This window comes from Anabrus simplex, chromosome 1 (assembly GCF_040414725.1).
Source record: "Anabrus simplex isolate iqAnaSimp1 chromosome 1, ASM4041472v1, whole genome shotgun sequence".
Taxonomy (NCBI): domain Eukaryota; kingdom Metazoa; phylum Arthropoda; class Insecta; order Orthoptera; family Tettigoniidae; genus Anabrus; species Anabrus simplex.
Window position 1 is genome coordinate 781,329,643 of NC_090265.1, and position 21,692 is coordinate 781,351,334.

Genomic DNA, 21,692 nt, shown 5'->3' on the forward strand with positions numbered 1-21,692 from the left:
TTGCAACAACAGGAAGTAGAAGAACGGAAATTAGCTTGAAATTTAAACTTAAGTGAACAAACCTACATACAGTTTGAATGATGTGTGAAACATAAAATCAGAGAGATAAGTGTTTGCATTTGTATTCAACTGAGGCGAAATGATTCTGTAGCGTACAAGATAAGTGAATCACAAATAAATTTATAACGATGTAAGAGTATAAGTTAAATGAAAAATACGAGCCTCACAACTGTTAAATTTTGTTGGCATTTCCAGATCACAGTGCTTCACTACTTTCATAGTTAATTTACAGCAACTTGCTGAAACAAAATATTAGCGATTTCATTTCTTCTCTGTGTACCACATCATCTCATGTCATCATAACCATATTCTTGTTCACCCCCATCAGCAGCACCATCATCATCGTTTTCTTCAGTATAAACATTATCAAAATTGTCCTCATCTCTTAAATGCTTAGAGACGTTATGCAGCACAAAGCAACAGATGATAATAAGTGAAATTTTCTGTAGAGAGATTCTGACTTTGTTTACTAGAAGAGGGAAACGTCTCTTCCGCTGGCCAAAACATCTTTCAATAATTACTGTTTTTGAGTATGCACGCGATTGTAATTTTCTTCTTGTGGATTTTGAGGGTTTCGGTAAGGAGTTAGCAGCCAAGGTACAAGCCCGTAACCTGAATCGCCCAACAGTATTCCAGCTCCTGCGTGGTCTTGCAATCTTTCATACACACGTGAATTCTTAAATATGCGACTGTCGTGAACAGAACCAGGCCAGCTAGCATCAACACTTGTAAAAAGTTTGCTTGAATTGCATGTTGCTTGTACATTGATAGAAGCAAAATTTTTGTGGTTGATATATTCATCGCCATGTAGTCGTGGCTTTAAAATTAGTACATGTGTACAGTCAAGAGCACCGATCACACAAGGAAAGTTAAAGCGTTGCTGCCATTCATCTCTAGCTATATTGATTTCTTGTGAGCGTGACAGAAATTTTATCCAGTGATGTGCTTTTTGAAAAATTTTCTCGGTGACGAAATCAATGGTTCTACTAACAGTACGTTGATGCACTACCGTATCTTCTCCGATCCCAACTTGGAAACCCGGAACGCCAACAAGACGAAGAAATATCTGCATTCGTTCCTTCGATGTTAACGCACCATCACGCGTCTCGTCACTTTCTCCCAAGAAAAAGCTCGAAATTAATTAACATTTTCTTCGTAAAATCTACACAAATGTTTATATGCATGTTCATCACTATGCCGTCTGAGATTATAGAGTTTCCTTTTATGAAGAGTTTCCTGAGTCGGATATTCATAATTTGTGCCATTAAATCAACCAGAAGGCAACACTAAGTCGTCACTGAAAAAACCTCAAGCTAACTGAGACTAGCTTGGTAAATCGTAAGCAAATGGTTGCATAGTACTAGCACATGCTAGGTTTTATTCATGTAGAATTCAGTATTTGCTGGAAAATTAAGCAAATGCTTGCTAGCAAGTAAATGCCAGTAAGTAAAGCAACTGCTAGATTATTTTATTCATACTTATTCCAGCATAAGCTTACAAAGGAGGTAGCAAAAGCATTTGCTAGACTTTATGCATACGTCCCAATATTCTGAAAAACACAAGTATGTTCTTACGTATTCCCCCACAGTTCTTCACTTTTAATTTAGAATGCTAAGTAAAATGCAACCTTTTCTCAAAACGGATTTTTAGTTTTTTAACTAATTTTGAAACTACAGATAATCTTAGTTTTCTTAGGTCAGTTTCATTTTTTCCTGTGGTGTGATCAAATTCCTTATAATAATCTACAAAAATATCAACAGTTCACACTTAACCCTTCATTGGTTTCTTGAAATATTGGCATACTGCTGATAATAACATTACCTGCACCAAATTTAACATCATTCCGGCTATCGGAACTTCCCATTACTTCCAAGGCACCTTGTACTTCGCTGTCACTTTTGTTACTTTCAGGAAAAATTTCATCATCGGACTTAACACCATAATCACTGTCACCATCAGTACTGTCACTAAGATCTTAAAAAATCAAGCGTTTGATTTCCGAATCGTCAACAAAGCGGGCTGCCATTTTGATTCTAAGAACACGTCAAAGTATTTTCATTTCTACAGTTAAATAAACCTTTCCAGAACATTGCTTATTTTTCAAAGACTTTTGAACGTGAAGATAAAAGTATCAGTATTCAGATGGTACCTATATTAGTGCCATTTGGTGTCCTGTTATAAATCTACGGCGGAAGATCGACACCGTCTGTCAGAAAGACGATTGCACTTGACAAAACAGTGCACCATTTTCCAGAAAGATGGTCTGCAGTTCTAAGGTTAAAGATGAGCCTTACACCTAAAATTTCATGTTTGTCATCTTTAATTTTTTCATAGCTTACAAATTCTTCTTCACCAGAATGAAAACTCCCCCTCCTACCATTCCTATCTCTACGATACACACTCCAGTTCCTTGAGAATATTTCTGCACCCAGTATATCATTTCTCAGCCATAATTCAACTCCTATAACAATATCTGGTAAGTATAAATCTATTAAATTACTTAATTATAATCCTTTCTTTACAATACATCTACAGTTCAGCACTAATATTTTTGTCATCCCTATTTGACTTCCAGATCCCTGCACCCTTATCACTGCTCCCAAGACCACCCCGTTTACCTGAATGTGCCTCCCTATGACCCTTCTAAACAAATTTCCTAACTTATATGTACCACTGCATTTTAAGTGAAGGCCATCTAAGAGCAGATTCCTATCTCCTAGCCACCTACTAGGATCTAGAAATCTCACTCCTCAATCTCAACCCTTATTATAGTAACTTTTGGAAAACAGGATACAGTACATACAGTAGTGAAACAAGAAACATACCTCTGTTAACACCTTTGGAAAACATCCGTTAGTCTCTTCTGTCTGTTACTGTTAACCTTTCCTTCCTTCACATTGAAACTTCTCGTCAATACCACACAGCCAAGATTCATAAAAGGAGTTTGTCATCCGTGACTTTGGGGATTGTTTTCGAACGTAACTGGTAATTAATTTGCACCCGAGAAACAGCGAGCCTTCACCGGTTTTCTGATCACTAGAAGTTTAAGTTTTTCGATCCCTGTCATATTAGCTCCCAGCATCATTGTAACCATTTCTTTACTTGTTGATTGTTCCTCACAAATGCTGTATTGCACAGTTAATGTTGCACAAAATTCAAGTTACAGAGTATTTTTTGCTTTAAGGGAGGAAATGTATGCTTTGAGAAATCGAGAAATTCGTGAAACCAAATTTCGAGTAATAGAGAAATAAATACACGTAAAGAATAGGACAAATGGCCGGGAAATTTAAGTTACTTCGAGATAACAAAAATTTGAGTAATGGAGGTTCGAGATGTCAAGGTTCGACTGTTCAAAAAATTGTTCGTTGTAAGGTCTCAAAGAAATTCTGAATGCATAGGATTGCTGAAGTATGCAGAACAAGCATTAGTAGTAACAACAAATGAGGTGGAATCACAGTTTATGAAAATACATTTCTGAAGAGAGGAGTCACAAAGAGCATTCTCAAAAAATTAGTTCTCCCGGGTGAGTACGTTTTGTTTTTTGTTTTTTTACAATTGGCTTTACGTTGCACTGACAAAGATAGGTCTTATAGCAATGATGGGGTAGGAAAGGGCTGGGAGTGGGAAGGAAGTAACCTGACTTTAATTGAGGTACAGCCCCAGTACTTATCTGGTGTGAAGATGGGAAACCAAGGAAAACCATCTTCAGGGCTGCCGACAGTGGGGTTCAAATCTCAAGAGAGTAATGCAACCAGAGAAATAAGATCAAGTATAGTAAAGCTATATGGCCAACAAAAATATTTCATAATATAATTATGTAATAACTAATTTTTCCAAAACAATTTTCTAATTACTTACGAATTTCAAAATAATGAGAAAAATGTTTACCTGAGCACTTTTCTTCAATATTTTCTTTCCATTAACTCGAATTCTGCTTTGATAAAAAATTGTCTCCACTTTGCTGTAAAACAAAAATTATCATTAAGCTTTACAGAAGAAATTAATGGAGTGAGGAATAGTATTCAAGATCAGTAAAGAAAGGCCACAGAAGTGCGAGAAAGGAATGTTTTCCCAGAGTTACCAGATATCATAGGTGACCAGCCATGCAGAAAAAGACTTAAAGTGGGATTTCTCAGTTTTAAAATTTTTGTGACTCTAAAACTTTTTTTTTTTTGCTAGTTGCTTTACGTCGCACCGACACAGATAGGTCTTATGGCGACGATGGGATAGGAAAGGGCTAGGAATGGGAAGGAAGCGGCCGTGGCCTTAATTAAGGTACAGCCCCAGCATTTGCCTGGTGTGAAAATGGGAAACCACGGAAAACCATTTTCAGGGCTGCCAACAGTGGGGTTCGAACCTACTATCTCCCGAATACTGGACTCTAACACTGGTGTATGATACTGAGCATTTTAAAAGAACAGTTAACACTTTCAACACTATGCCCGCACAGGATACGGGCACATTGCTTTCCCGGTTGTGGATGGCACCCATATATGATACGAGCGTGATCTTCTCACGCATATCCCATACGATTCTCGTTCTTTGCTTGGAGGTAGTTGTTTGTCTAGTGTCCTCTAGAATACAGTAGTTATCAGGAAGTTCAAACTCTAATGATAAAGGGGGTAGTTTCTTCTTGCTGTGACCTCTACCGAAGCTCTTGATATGCCATATGCTGCACGGGCAAAATCTGTCGTGCTGTCAGCTGTGTTACTGTACAAACATTTTCTCATTCTGGCACAATGATAGTGACAGTGATTGGTTTCATTCTATACCGAGTGAGTCTGCTGCACCTGACTCTTTCTGTTGTTAGGCATTCCAACTAACGTCACTGGTAATGTCGTGGTCAATTCTCCTTTGCCGTACACCAAGCAGCAAAATCTATTAAAGCAACTATTTAAAAGAGTTCGTGTTGGGTCCACCTTGTCAATATACTTTTAATGATTGAAAATTATTCATTCATATATCTTTCAGGAACAATATGCATTCCCTTCATCAGTGAAGTCAAAACAAATAATAAAAACAATATAACACTATCTTTTGTTTAGCCCACAATTTAAAGAAGTATATTCTAATTCACCACATCAATGAATAAACAAACATTAGTGTAATATTATGAAAATAATTATTATATAAAATTTTAATATTTAAAAAAATTTAAATCTTCAAGTTTTTTCATCTTTTCTTCTTCCTTTTCTTCCTTAAATGATCAAACACTAATTTATACAATGGGTTCTCATCTGTACTTCTTTCATTTTAACTTGATTCAAAGTCATTTTTTTGAGCAAGATAAATTTCTAAATTTTCTAAGACATTCAGAATTTTCCTTTTTGGCCAAATGTATTAATTTCATACCATTAGAAATGTCTGTAACTGTACAATTCTTTTCAACCACATGCTCTCCCATTGCCGAATATCTTTTATGTTTGACTGCATTAACATATTCTTTGTACCTTATAACCATACTTCTTTCTGCCTACATGTTTGGCATGTCAATTTGTAAATTTCTATTACAAATACATTTATTCTCAATTTTATCTGAATAGAATATTATCTTGTTAGTGTTATCATCAGTTTTTTATGTGACATTGATAATCATTTTTCTGAAAATTTTAGCCATTTGATAAGAGTTCTTATTTTGAAATGTTATAACAGCAAATTTCTTCTTCTCCTTTTGATCTTTAACCAAAGTTGTTTTCAGTTCATTTTTAATTTTATTTATTTATCCTTGTGATCTCCCAGCTATCAAACATGAAAATGAAAAAACATGATACAAAAGGTTCTTTTCAGAACCAACAACTAGCTAACAGAAAGTGTATAGGACCTACACTCAGAATTGTTCAACTAAATGTAGAAGGCATAATAAATCCAAGTGCCAATATTTGTCAACATTCTTATTACGTGAAAAAATTGATGTGATTGTCATTCAGGAAACTCACATTGCAGATGAAGACCAACTGCGATTAAGAGGGTGAATACTAGGATATGATATAATCGGCGCAACAAACCACCATGCATATGGGGTACTGACCTATGTGTGGAGTACTACTGATAATGTTTCATTGTTGAAAGCTAACAATGACAATATTCATACAGTTGTTATAAAGATCGGTGGGATCGTCGTTACTAACGGTTATAAGCCTCCAGTCTCTATATGGCCACCTCAATTCCTTCAAGTGCAAGACCATCCTGCTGTCTATACAGGGTGACCCACTTAAACCTTTCCCCACAGATATATCTGGAACAACAACAGATATTGAAATATGACTTTCACAGGCATGAAGGCAGGGAAGGGGCTGATTAAAGTAAATACTATGAGCCAGTCCAAAATGTAGGAAAATAGTATTTTCAACATAAAGGTATGTTTTTTAAATGGATACCCTGTATTATTTCTTGCGCAATCGTTAACATGAAAAATCACATAAGTAATGGCGTTTGTTTCATCACAATAGGTCAATTACATCCCGAGATATTGGAATGTGAAGTTGATGCTTGAGATAAACTAAATGTGCAGCAGTTGCACATCCCGAGAGTCAAACGCAAACCTCACGTTCCTCTAATCACGATGTGATTAACGTACTACGATGCGACAAGTGCTGTACTTAATGCTGTTTGCACTGTTATCACGAGGGATGAAAGTAAGAGAAGGGTTTCTTGCCACAGCAAAAGGATATGTAAATAACGGTTTCTCTCTTGCATGTTTTATTTACCTACACAGTACAGTGCAGCACACTGTATTGTACTACTTCAGAATGTACGTAATTCATACAGCAAAGTTACTGTAACGAAATTTAATGTCACTGGTAAGTGTAAGCCGACCCATTACACTACCCAATATACCCCTCGCTTCTGAAGGTCTGTACTGGAACCGAATTATATGACATCACCACTGTGTAGTGTGCAAAAGGTTCTCTACGAAGGAGGTTGACTTGTAGGAGGTACGTTCGGGAAAGTGGTGTACTGTACACAGTAACTGGTATCAATGTTTTAAATATGACATTAATGTAACTGTCCATCCTTTCTAAGCATTTGACATGTGTTTCACTAAGGAAGAAATGGCTGACATTATTACTTTACGGAGAATGTTGCCAAAATGGCACACAAGCAGCACAACTGTATGCACAGCGTTACCCGAATAGACATCACCCAACCCGTCCCACCTTCACTAATATTGTTAGAAGACTTCGCACCGGGCGAGTTGCGCTTAGAGGCGCGCGGCTGTGAGCTTGCATCCGGGAGATAGTAGGTTCGAATCCCACTATCGGCAGCCCTGAAAATGGTTTTCCGTGGTTTCCTATTTTCACACCAGGCAAATGCTGGGGCTGTACCTTAATTAAGGCCACGGCCGCTTCCTTCCAACTCCTAGGCCTTTCCTATCCCATCGTCGCCGTAAGACCTATCTGTGTCGGCGCGGCGTTAAGCCCCTAGCAAAAAAAGAAACGAAAAAAAAAAAGAAGACTTCGCGTGACAGGAAGCTTGTCTCCACGACTGCAGGTCCGAAGCAAGAGAGTAACACATGAAGCAACAGAATTCACTGTTCTGGCAGCCGTTGCAATAAATCCTTGTGCCAGTTCCCGTGAAATAGAAAGACAGTTTGGAATCCCTCGAACAAGCGTGCTACGCATTCTTCACAGGCATAAATACCACCCATACCACTTGTCACTACATCAAGAGCTTCATGGCAATAACTTTCAAATTCGTCTGGAATACTGCCAGTGGGTTCTGCAGCAAGGCCATGACATTATCCATAGGGTACTGTTTACCGATGAAGCCCTGTTTACAAACCATGGGAACGTCAATTTACACAATATGCATTACAGGGCAACGGAAAACCCACATTGGCTTTGTCAGGTTGACCATAAATGACAGTGGAGCATCAATGTATGGTGTGGTATTGTAGGACAGCACATCATTAGCCCGTATTTTATCGATGCCACTTTGACTGGGCGAAAGTACAGGCAGTTCTTGAGATGTACTTTACCTGTACCACTGGAAGACCTACGTCTGAATTTGCGTCAAATAATGTGGTATCAGCACGATGGATGCCCTGCGCATAATGCCATAGTGGCAAGAAATGCACTAAATCAACAGTTCCTAAATCGATGGATAGGACGAGGCAGTCCTGTTCAGAGATATCCAGCACGATCGCGGGACCTCACCCCCATTAGATTTTTTTCTTTGGGGACATGTGAAAAATGCGGTGTATCAGCAGGTTCCAACAACAAGGGACAACATGAAAGTCCGTATTACCGCTGCATGTGCTGCAATAACACCAGAAACACTGGCAGCAGTGAGTCGATCAGTGTTGGAGCGTGCACAGCGGTGTTGCCATGTAAATGGCGATCTCTTTGAACATGCTTGATAGAGTTTCCATTGTGAGAAGTCTGGTTGCATACCGGCGTACACGTTTGTGTGTTTCTGAGAATTTTGTTCGTTTTGTACGTACTACTGTACAAACATACGTTTATGTCATCACTTCACCATGTGCACAATTTCATATGTAATGTAGTAATTAAAAATGTTCAGTAACATGTCCTGTAAATGTCATGTAACATTATGTAATTGAAATTCAACTACGTACAGTAAACCAACATTTTCCCCCTCTGCTAGATCCTCGGTCAGCGATTGATTTTGTAATACCTCGATCGGTGATATTCAATTTTGTTACCGTTATGTCCATTCCAGTACTGTACAGTAGTGGAGATCAATAGAACATGAACGAGCAACTCCTTTCTTTACAATTCCATTATGTGTGATTGGAAATAGGTGTTGTTTCAAGCCTCTTCATAACAGTGCAAATAACATTAAGTACAGCGCCTGTCACATCATAGTACAGCAATCATATCGCGAGTAAGGGGACCGTGAGGTTCACGCGGAAATCTCGGGATGTGCAACTGCTGCGCATTTCGTTTATCTCAAATGCCAACTTCATGTTGCAATATCTCGGGATGTAACTGACCTATTGCAATGAAACAAAACGCCATTACTTATGTGATTTTTCATGTTAACGACTGCTCAAGAAATAATACAGGTGTCCATTTAAAAAAAAACGTAAGTATGTTGAAAATACTATTTTCCTATGTTTTGGCCTGGCTCATAGTATTTACTTTAATCAGCCCCTTCTCTGCCTTCATGTCCGTGAAAGTCATTTATCAATATCTCTTGTTGTTCCAGATATATCTGCGGTGAAAGGTTTAAGTGGGCCATCCTGTACAGGCGATTTTAACAGCCATCATGGGGAATGGAAGTATGCTATCACTGGTGTCAATAGAGAAAATCTCACGAGTTGGGCTGAGGAACATAACATTCATCTTGTGTTTGATGCTAAAGATAGAGGCACATTTAGATCAGCTGCATGGAAACAGGAATATAACCCAGACCTGATTTTTGTATCCAGTGACAACTATCAGCCTTTGTGTGCTATGCGGAAAGTTCTTCTAGCTTTTCTGCACAGTCGACACCACCCAGTTTATCTTGAAGTTGGAATACAAATTCCTCTCGTGACTTCATATTCTTGCCCACGCTGGAACTTCAAAAAAGCAGACTGGAAAGCATTCTCAGAAGAACTAGATAAATGTGTCCAATGGATACCTCCAACAAGTGACAATTATGGGAGATTTGTAGGAGTTGTAATTGCCACAGCCAAAAAACACATTCCAAGAGGTTTCAAGAAGGAATATGTTCCTGGATGGACTGAAACAAGTGGAAATCTGTACCAAGAGTTCTTGGCCAGTGGTGAACAAGAAATTGCAGAATAATTACTTAATAACCTTGATAACACTTAGAAGGAAAAGTGGGTTGAAACTGAGGAATCTATTAACTTCAGTAAATCCAGTAGAAAAGCTTGGTCACTCTTCAGAAAACTCGGAGGAGGTACCCTAATCGCTCGTGGAAGTCAAACTGTCACTCCAAAAATGGTTGCTACCATGTAGTTTATATGTCTCGAACAGCTAGAGACAGAAAACACACAAGATATATCAAGAAACAGCTGGCCAACCTAAAAGCCACAAGTAATTCTGGTTCAGAATATACTAGACCCTTCACCACCGAGGACATTGACACAGCTCTGACAGGTGTCAAAAGCGGTAAGACAGCAGGGTTTGATGGAATACATCCCAAATTCTTGATAAATTGTGGCAAACACGCTCGACTTTGGCTATCCAAGATAGCCACTAATATTGCTCAGTCTAGCAAGCTACCTCGTTTGTTTGAATTGCCGAAGATTGTTAACATATTGAAGTCTGGGAAACCCAGTGACAGACCAGACAGCTATAGACCTATCCACTGTTGAGTGCATGCTACAAGTTCATTGAGAGATTAATCCTGAACAGAATTGCCTCAAATGTGCTTGAGGTAATTCCCATAGAACAAGAAGGATTCAGACTGCAATGGAGTCGTGTGGACCAAGTAGGCTACTCTCAGCAACCACCTAGATTAAGGCAGGGTTTCAGAATTGCCAGAAAACATCTGTGGCATTCATAGCCCTTAAGGCAGCTTATGACACTGTTTGGAGAGAGAGTGTTATTTACAAACTACTTCAGATTATCCCTTGTAAGACACTGGCTCGTCTTGTAAGCAACATGTTGAATGATAGAAGTTTCCAGGCCATCATTGTCAGTGAAATCAGCAAGCCAAGTAAATTAAGCAATGGACTTCCTCAAGGATAAGTGCTTGCCCCACTCTTATTCAGCCTGTATATATCAGATTTATCCTCCACAAAATCCAGGAAGTTCGGATATGCTGATGATTGGGCAATTGCTCTAGAGATCCATGTTCTGAGAGAACAGAAGAGATGCTGAGATGTTCTGGGAGACTACTTTTGAAAATGGAGATTTCAATCAAGTACAACTAAGACGGAAGTTGCTTGTTTCCACCTGAACAATAAAATGGCAACAAAAGAACTTGTGGTTTATCTTAATAACACACTCCTTCACCACAACAGACATTTGGGTGTAACACTGGACAGAACACTGCCATTCAAAGAACATCTACAAACAAATGCTGCTAAAATGAAGACAAGAAACAACATGCTGCAGAAATTATGTGGTACAACTTGGGGTGCCAGTGCAACTACTCTCCGTTGCTCAGCTTTAGGTTTAGTTTATTCCATCACTGAGTATTGTACTCCCGTGTGCATAAACAGTCCTCATGTAAGATTAATAGACGTACAACCGAATAACACCAAGTGCATGATTACAGGAACAATTATGTCAACTTCCACACAATGGCTCCCTATTCTCAACCACATCCCTCCACCTCATTTGCGGCGATACAACATTTTGATAAGAGAATATCGGAAGATCCAGACCAACACACAACTACCTATTCATGGAGACGTTGCCGATCTACGAGTGAAACAATTACGTTCAATACATCCACCTATCTGCACAGCGAAGAACTTTGTAGCTAACAAATTCAATCTGGCTCCATATCTGCAGCTACTTCACGTCTGATCTCAGGAGGGGCTATTCCTGCAAGGGAGTACAGTTTGTCTGTTGGTGTTGGTTTCAGACATCCTGTAATATGTCTGCATGTTTCATTCAGGGCGACATCGACCTTTCAGGCATGTGTAGATTTATACCAAACGGGACGAGCTTACTCCCCTGCTGAGTAACTAAGGGCTAAGGCTGTTGTCCTTACCATATGAGGGTGAGCGCCCCACTTTGAACCTGTCACTTTACGGAGCAGGGAGCTCCGAGAGGAGACCTTTGCCTTAATGTTTGAACAGTGCTCCCTGTAAGTTAGAGAACGATCAAAAGTAACACCCAAGTATTTCGGTGTGTAATTATGTTCTAGGGTTTTGTCCTTCCAATTCACTTGCAGCTTCCTTGAGACTTGTTTGTTCTTCAGATGGAAAGCACACACTTGAGTTTTTGATAGATTTGGTTTAAGATTATTGGTCTCATAGTAGTGAGACAAAATATCCAATGGTGAAGTGAGATTGTTTTCTACTCTTCCAAAGCATTCACTCTGAGTAGCCAAGGCCAGATCATCAGCATATAGGAAGGTTTTAGTATGAGGTGGATGTTGCTGATCGTTGGTATTGCAACCTTACCACCTCTGCCATTGCCCCATAGAACCACATGACAGCATGATAATCACCATAATATCTGGCTACCGCCATATAGTACCATACGCCAAGGCGTTCGATGGTATGGGACCTTTTTAGTCTAGAGTCAAATGCCACCTCATCTAGAAAGAACGAAAAAAAAAAAAAAAATCTTCAGAATGATGAGTGAGCACAAGCTCTTCCGACCGTGCAAGGATCAACTGCGCTCCTCCGTTCCACAGAATCAAACCAAAGGCCTCCCAGGGCCACAGTGTGTTTGCAACAAAAGATAAAAAATTAACACATAACTAGCTTAAAGGTATAAATGAACGGAAGGAAATTTAGGATGCAATGTTTTCCGGCAAAATGACAAGCAAACAAAAGTTTAATTACCTATTTATTAATCCTTGATAAATCATAATTAATTAAAATTTACCCTGAATAATTATAATATAACCATAATAGAATATACAATGTCCGATGGACTAAATACAAAATTTTGAAATATCGAAGTTGATTTCTCCATTCCCTCTTTCTGATATGACGATAAGTATTACATTAAAATTGGTGTAACATATAATTTTTAAAAAAATCAGAAATATCCTTGTAAATGCGACGGTTATCATTACGAACTTTCTTCACTATCAGAAGAAACAATTATCTATACAACAAAAAAAAAATTGAAGATAACTTGGAGTGGTCGCCTAGCTAAATTAATTATACTACAAAATAAGTAAACAAAAGAATAAGTGAATACTAGTTGATAAAATCGTAATTTAAAAAAAACTGACTGATGTCGGGTCCAGAAATCGAACCCACATCACAATGAATCCAATGACAAAATAACGAGATGGAGCTAGTTTTGTCATCCAAATAAAAATGTAAAACACAACTTAAAGAGCATATTAAAAAAAATATGTACACATATTTTAAAAAGAACTATAAACAATATACACATGCAACTGGCTGTATAATAAAAAGTAAAAAAATTGTGTGACAAAGAAAATCCAAGGTCTGCCTCAGAGTTCAAACCAATGATAACCAGGATGGCATCGACAAACGGGTCTATACAAACTCCCTTTTTCAGTTATTCATAAGGTCAACAAATCAATAATAATACTGGTGTTACAGTTATTTAATTCCATTATAGAATTAAACATGAAAGAGTAAAAGAATCCTTTAAAATATAATCGGTTTTATGCGGACTTCCCTGCATTCAGTCTTAGTGGACAGGCTTGAACAATACACCTGGCAGTGACCCTTTACAAAGGGACGAGCGCACTCGCTCCCCTCTAAGTCATAAATCCTACAACGTCCAGCAACAGCAATAGCCGGCGTGACAGAAAATTTCTTGTCGACTTCTCAAGGCGAGACCACATTGTCTCCCTTAGAATCCATCATTGGTAAATAATCTCATTTCAACTGATATCCTCATATCATATTCCAAAGCTCCACTGGCTTATTAATTCACTGCCCTATCACAATTCTTTAATTCAATATCAAGCCACTATTCATCTTCTCAATTTCACATCCATAGACTTAGAGTGACCGGGTTCACGTCCATCAGATTACAGAAATTATCACAGCCTATGTTTTCCTACAGTTTAAACTCAGACAAAAAAAAAAATCAAATATGGATTTTAAACATATTCATAATGTTATTCTCATATACAGAAAGGGAAATATTTAACATTAAAGGAAAACATTTATCTCAATGGGAGGGCGTTTGTTCGTTGTCCAGGCTTGTCACAAGTTATGCATATAATTAATACAGCCATCTGCATATTATTATCATGCAAATTACATGAAAATAAGACTGCCTTCCCATCTTGATGGTATAAGCCGATAGTTCATTTTGAAGACATTGTCACCATGCATTACCACAATAGGCTTGAATATCCCGTAAATAAAATATACATATCACGGTTTGAAATTATCAATAATACAATCTACATTTTCTTCACCTAATCTAAGCACTCTCAGACTAACATATTTTTTCATTAAATCACGCACATGCATTATATTAGATATATTTTTCATGCCCAAAATTTTAGCCTTGTAATAAGACTTTCAATTCCATCTAGAAATATATAAATGATATGATATGATATGAAGACCACTCACAAGTTCTCTCTCTAATTCAAGAATACATGCAATTTACATTTCTGTGATCTGCATATTATATAACCGTGCATTTATTTAGATAAAATTTTATATTTTTGTACTTATCGTCATGTCGTGAAATCCGTGGTTCGGGCCTAGGAAAAGGCCCTTATCGTCGTTTAAGCTCTCATGGTGCTGACGTTGGTCACAGGTTCGTATCCACTGCTATTCCTGCTGAGCACATTCATAATCCCAGGTCCTCTTCTGCACTATAACAACTTTAATGATGATGATATGTTGACATATGTTGCGTCACTTTAAAAAAAATTAGTGTAACACAGTTCTTGCGGTCGCGTTACTTAAACACTTTCAATACTATCATTTGTACAACATTATAATAGTTTTGAAGATGCAAAATGTATCTTTTCATCCTCAAATACAGGTGAGGTCAGAACACCAGCGAACCGTGGGTCTGCCTTGAACCTTTCGTGTCAAGTGGATGTTGTGTTAATATGGCCGCCCTTTTTATAACCTAAGGCCTACACGCACAATAGACGGCAGTCAGTCCCCCACCATTTTTTAAAATTAAATTAATAGTTCTACATGTCGTATAACATTGGTAATGCGCTCAAATGTGTGACTCAGATTCTTAAGTACTCCAGTTATGTGCGAAACTTTTATCGATCGGCCGTTTCTTTACAATTTATTATCAAAATGATGCCCCTACAGAATCCCCCGTGAGGGTTCTGCGTACATAGTGAGCGTGCTGACGCTATAGTTGTTATATAATTCAATGATCGCATATTTTTCCACACGTTAACATTTTATAAACAACTCGAATTTTGGCAGAGGTCTATTATGAAACCATATGACATCCCGAGGTTTCCCATACTAATTGTTATGCATATCTCGAAATCTTACCGTACAAATGAAGCTTGCAAGTTGGCATCGCCGCGTTTCGGCCATTTTTTCAGCAGGTAGAGGTATTAGTATTAATTTTCTTTCCTTGTCATTTTTCGTCTCTCTCTATCTGGGGATTCCTTCAGTTACGACGGAATCGTGTTGACCAAGTTAGAAGGATTGTGTAAACATGTGCAACCAAATGCAACTTTCTGTAATATGTACAAGGGAGCTTAAAAAAAGTTTTTCACTGCCTAAAATAATTAATTAATAAATATGTATATGACCGATACGGTCACAGTATATATATTGAAAAGTAAGGAAGCTAGCACACTTCGTTGAGGAAGAGCATTCTTTTGCGCTCTCCATCGACTTTGCTGACCCTGAAATTCAACAAAGAATTGTCGGTTCTGTAAAAGGGCAGCAACAATTCTGGTAAGCTTGAAATCCTTTGTAAGGCTGTACAGTTTTTGTGACATGATTTGATGTTGTACGGTGTCATAGGCACAAGAAAGGTCTACAAACGCTACTCCTGTGATTTTTCGGGATTGAAAACCATCTTCTATATACTGTGTTAGGTTCACTACCTGTACAGTACAGTCCATGCCTGGCCTAAAACCAGCTTGCTCTGGGATTAACAAAGGCTCCACAGATGGTGCAAGGCGATTAAGAAGCATTCTTTCAAATAACCTGTAGAGATGACACAAAAGGGAGACCGGATGAAAGTTCTTAGGGTCATTAGGGTCCTTGCCGGGTTTAAGGATCGCAACTACTCTGGCCTTCCTCCAGATTTTTGGAATGTGACAGCGCTCCAGGCAGTTTTGAAGAGTTGGAGTATCCATTCTTTGGTAGCATTTCCAAAATGTTTGATTTGCTCTATAAGAATGTCGTCCAGACAAGGTGCTTTTCTGTTCTTACACAACTTGATGGCGTTTTCCAGCTCTCCAAAAACAAAAGGTTTGAATATTTCACAGGTTTCATCTTCAATGTTCCGTAGAAATTTTGGTGGTCTAGTCTGCGTTTAACTTTGCCATTCAACAAGAGCTGATGGGCGATTTCATTTGAGGATACATTATAAATTGAACAGATGCCTTGGTGGGGTCATTATTCAAATGTTTTAGTAGTCTCTAGGCTTTCATGCTGCTCTACCACACACCGGTACCCAATCCTTCCATCAAATTAATCCAACATCCCCTTTTAAATTTACCAATGTTCTCTATCAATTTATTGCCAGCCTGTATTGTTTCTTCATGAAAAGGATCCGCTTCAAAAAGAAAAATGTACTTTTCCAGATCTTTTACTGTACAAGGATCTAAACCTTGTATGTACTGTGTTCTGCAACCATGTGGGATTGACTAGTGTGAAAATTTCTTGATAGCATCAGTGAACTTATCATATGATTCTGGACTTGGATCTATGTTCAAGATTGCTTCATCTAGACTCTTGGTAAAGTTATCCCAGGCAGCTTTCTGAAAATTGTACCTTCTTCGAAAAGGTATTATTTGAGGTCAAACCGCTGAGAACACCTGACACTTAATTGGTCTGTGCTGAGTATGAGGAATAGGTTCACAGATTTCCTTTATGCATTGATGGGATATGGTATCAGTAACAAATATGAGATCAGGATTGTATCTGCGTCTCTATTTGCCACAATTGAAGGACGGTGGAAGGAACATTTCTTGATAGCATCAGTGAACTTATCATATGATTCTGGACTTGGATCAATGTTCAAGATCGTTTCTTCTAGACTCTTGGTGAAGTTATCCCAGTCAGCTTTCTGAAAATTGTACCTTCTTCGAAAAGGTATTATTTGAGGTCGAACCGCTGAGAACACCTGACACTTAATTGATCTGTGCTGAGTATGAGAAATAGGTTCACAGACTTCCTTCACACATTGATGGAATATGGTATCAGTAACAAATATAAAATCAGGATTGTATCCGCGTCTCCATCTGCCACAATTGAAGGATGGTCATGAATTAAAGACAAGTGATTCATTTCAACCCAATTCATAACAGCTAGTCCATCTTCGTTGTCATCTCTATATCCCCACATGGAGCTGTAGGAATTGAAGTCACCCATAACAAAATGGATCTTACTTCCTAGAAGATTAATGGACTGGGAGAAGAGAAATGGAACATTTGGTGGTTTATAAACTGACGTTATACAGTTTGATCATTCTATTGAGTTTAGGGCTTGCAAAAATGGCACTGCCGTATTTTATACAAGGTCTCTTGGTGACAAGTCACATTCTCGGTACTTCTGGTCGGTTTTGTGTACTACTTCTGTGAGTTTCCTGAACACAAAAAAGTCACATGTGTGTGTGGCACATTTGCTGTAATATGGCCTCTTTATGCGATGTCATGCCCTGTATGTTTACAGAGAGGATTGTTAGCTTTGGTCCTGAAAAGGACCCTTTGAAATATTTATTAACCATACTAATTAGTAATAGTGCTACTGGAGTAAGAGAATCAGCCGTCTAGGAATAGTCCTAGTACATTGCCCAGTCTTTTTTTTGGAATTTTGCATTAATGGAAGATCAATTGAACACATTTTCTTAGTAATTTCCTGTCTCAACTTTAATCCTATTCTGGGATCGGACTTCATGATAAAACATAAAGGAACCATTGATTATGATACTAATCATATACATTTACACAGAGTACTTATTCTGTAGAGCTACAGCTGGTGGATAGAGGGAACTTGGAAACTCAGGAAGTAGGAACCGTTACTAAAGAAGCCGGTGGTGACAAAGAAATACCCACTGAATGCGAGGAAGCGTCAACCGAAGCAATAGAAATTAGGAAGGGTAATCCTGAAGAGGACGAGATAGAGTCCATTATTGGAGAGGATTCCATAGTCGGCCCAGAAAAAGCAAAACAAGGAGTCTCTGAGATTTTCCCCAGTATATTGATGACAAACCTGGTGAAATTAAGGCTTACGAATGTCATCTAAATGTAAAGGATCGTTCCCCTTACAAAAAGAAACCATACCCCATTCCCAAAAGTTCAGAGACAAAGCCAGGTTTCTCATTCAGAAAATGAAGGAAGATGGCATCATTTTGCCTTGCGTGACACCTCATATCAATCCCCTAGCAATAGTTCATAAACCTAATGGCAGCATTAGAATTTGTTAAGACACTCGTGCCCTCAACGAGTGATTATCCTAGAATACGATCGCCCTCCTCTCCTAAAAGATATCATCAGGTGATTTCATGGCAAAAGATTTTTACAGCTGTCTCGGTCTTACTACCACATTAACTTAGATCCGGAAAGTAAACTTTTTACTGTCTTTATGTTTGAGAACATGACCTATGTACTTTCCAATCTCAATAAATACGTTGAACAAGAGGAATAACTGAATTTTAAGAAAATCCTTCGAATTTTCTTTATTCACCGAGGGAGGAACATGTACCAGGAAATGCCTATGGCCTGGAACATAATTTTCTTAAATGAATATTTGCAATGGGACGGCTCGAATGTGTCAGTAGAGTGTTCAAGGTAAAGGTACGGCATGGAGCCGCGAGCAGTGAGCGAGATACGTCACCGGCTGCAAGCATGAGGATGATGCAACTAACACATGAACTTCACCTGATCCTCTAGAATATTCTGGAAAAATTTTAATAACTTCTAAACCCTATAAAATATTAAAAAGTGACAAATATCATGGTGCAGCTCATTATCTGAATGTTAACAGGGTATAATTTCATGAAAATCGGTCCAAGAATTTTCAAATTATTCAACTACAAAAAAAAATTTTTCACAAGAAGAAACAGCTGACTTCGACAATTCGTATAAAAGGACAGGGTCCAGCAAGGCATATTCAGTTACAACTTGCAACTCACAGCTGACAGATCGTCATGCTGATCTCTGCATACGGGTCTACAGGAGTCGAACACAGTAATTGTGTCATGTTATCTTTGATACAAGCTTTGTCGCACTTGTTAAAATTGCATAGTAGTTTGGAACTTAAAAAATTTCCAATGCTTCAAAACGAACTTAAAACATTTTACAGTGCTATTTCAAAACTTATATTTTCTTATGATTCACAAACTTAGCAGTCGTGTGCTAGAAAGTGTACAACAACACTTATCTTATTCTTGTGCTAATACTCAAATGTGACTTACTTCGAACTGTCATAGTGAATAACTGAGTGAACATAAGGGTATTTTTCGAAAATTTTGTTGTACACCAAACTTTATTCAGTAAAAATAATTTGTAATATTTCCTTAATTCGTGCGTGAAGAATATTTAAGAAAGTTTTGAACTAAACCAGACTTGTGCCACGAATGAACTATATTTTACAATTCATAACATGATAGTTATTTGAACTTTTATTTAAATAGAATCCAAACATTCGTCATACATTGAACAAAACTTTCAATTGCGTGTGTAAACAGTATAAACTGTGTACGATAAACTGTGCTTCTAATCAGTCGAGTAATAATTATTTTGCTAGAAATGTAACATTTTGCATTTAATAAAAATGTGCCAATTCAACTCTGGTAACCTATACATTCAGTTGAACTTTCTTGTGTTTGCGAAATTCATTAGTGCCACCAAAAACTCTGACAGAGTACATTTTTCACCTTTTCAACCTGATGTTCAAGTCGATATGGGACTTGACGTGGTACAGCGTGGGAATTAACATGGTACATCATGGGATTTAACGTGGTACATTGCTGGAGATGGTACGTGGTACTATGGTGGACATCACGATATCAGTTGCAAAGGAGTTCCAAATGCTGTTCGCTTGAACTGCATTTTCCAGTTCCAGTTTCAAGACTAATCAGGTGATATAAGTGCCTTTACCAACAATCTTAAAAAAGAATAAACTATTTTTCAAAGATTGAACTTTAAGAAAGTGATTAAGACAGTGATTTCTTCATTTTGACAAACTATCATTACAGAGTATAAGTCACATAATATTTTAAAATAAGACACACCACCAGAAGTTTAACTTTACATTCTTTGACATTTTCCAGTGTTAACTTTAGAAAAGAATGTAGGAATTTTGAAGTGGTAATTTTAAAGAGACTATAGGGCTATTCAACATCAAAGTGAAGTGATATTTATTTTCATAAAATATTTTATTTTCTTAAGATGAACTATATGAACTTGGTGAAAGGAATCATCAATTCTGAATTTAATTTATTATGAACATTCACTGAAAATTTATGATCGGACAACATTATATTCAACAGAAGATCTTTAAATTTAATTTCTATTGTCAATTTCGAAATAATAGAGGAATTATTCATACTATTTACCAGTTGAATAAACTTAAATTTTAAAAATACCATCTATTATTTCGCACTGCAAATAACTTTCTGTACCTGCTCCTAAGAATTGTACACCCCTTAGTTAAGTCTCATGCCCTTTTCCCTTCAAGTTTTCCTGGTACAGTATGGGAGAACGGTGATATACAGAGCCTTGAGATAATACAGCCGTACATCTGACCTAAGCCTAACTGGCTTTGTAGTGGTTAGTGTGATTAGCTACCACCCCCGGAGGCCCGGGTTCGATTCCCGGCTCTGCCACAAAAATTAAAACGTGGCATGAGGGCTTAAACAAGGTTCACTCAGCCTCGGGAAATCTTTGCGAATGAGTGATCCAATCATGTTTATGTAAATGATTAATATCCCTGGCCTGGGGACTGGGTGTTTGTGTCACCCTTAACATTCCTTTCCTCACATTCGACACATTACACTTCCGCCATTTACAAAATACACACAGGTTCCTCACATATGGTGCAAGCATAGGTCGACGCCCCAAATAATAGCATTTTTTTTTTAAACTGGCTTCCGCTATTAGTGGAAGAAAGGAACAAAGATCAATACAACGGTAGTTGTTGCAAGAGAAAATCCCTCATAAACCTGTGACTGTAGGGATTGTGGTGCCAGGTGTCAAGCCTATTGTATTATGTTAACAGATCTATCTGTTTCAATATTTTGGGTGTAATACACTGCGGGTAAATATTTAAAATATCTGCGGATAACCATTTACGGATGTGGATGAAGGAAGTGCTGATGTGGATGTTATTTTGTATATCCACGCAGGGCTCTACCTATAATAAAGGAATTTGCGGGGAGGGGGGGGGGACGTGCGTAGATCTAATAGATCAGTTAGTGGCAACATACAGAACCAGAATACATTTTTTTTTTAAATGGTACTGGCCAATCTTTATTTACTTACTGGATGTTTGTATTGTCAATGCATGGATGATAATGAGCAAAGTCTTGCTGAATGATGATAAATTGCAAAGTCTCCTGATGTACTGAAGGGATGTATGCATTAGTTTGCTGAAGACACACGAAACTGTTTCTGGAAAAGGAAAACAACCATGTGATCCCAATGGAGGCAATCACTTTGACGGAAAAAAAAACAATGAATTATTTCCATGAGGATGGAAAAGAAATGCCGCTAATGTTCAGGTAAAGCAAAATTTACGTGCGACAAATGTGACGTAGGCCTGCACCCGAAATGTTTCAAGGCCTACCATTTATACTAAAAAAACAGTGGTGGTATAATGCCCCAGTCAGTTTCCTTGAAGAACTCTACAGACTGATGTAGAGTATTATGCG

At 37.9% G+C, this 21,692-nt stretch overlaps 1 protein-coding gene across 7 annotated transcripts in view; it reads right to left on the reverse strand.

The window, feature by feature from the left end:
* The window catches only part of LOC136873410 (mitochondrial transcription rescue factor 1), a 155,657-nt gene that overhangs the window by 102,032 nt on the left and 31,933 nt on the right, over positions 1–21,692 (reverse strand). For all 7 annotated transcript variants that reach the window (XR_011017555.1, XR_011017554.1, XM_067146700.2 and 4 more), the window contains exon 3: positions 3,949–4,021. Coding sequence is in view for 5 of the 7 variants with exons in the window: in XM_067146700.2 (XP_067002801.2) it covers positions 3,949–4,021 (73 nt within the window). In the remaining 2 variants the exon portion in view is untranslated. The remainder of the gene's footprint in view (positions 1–3,948; positions 4,022–21,692) is intronic.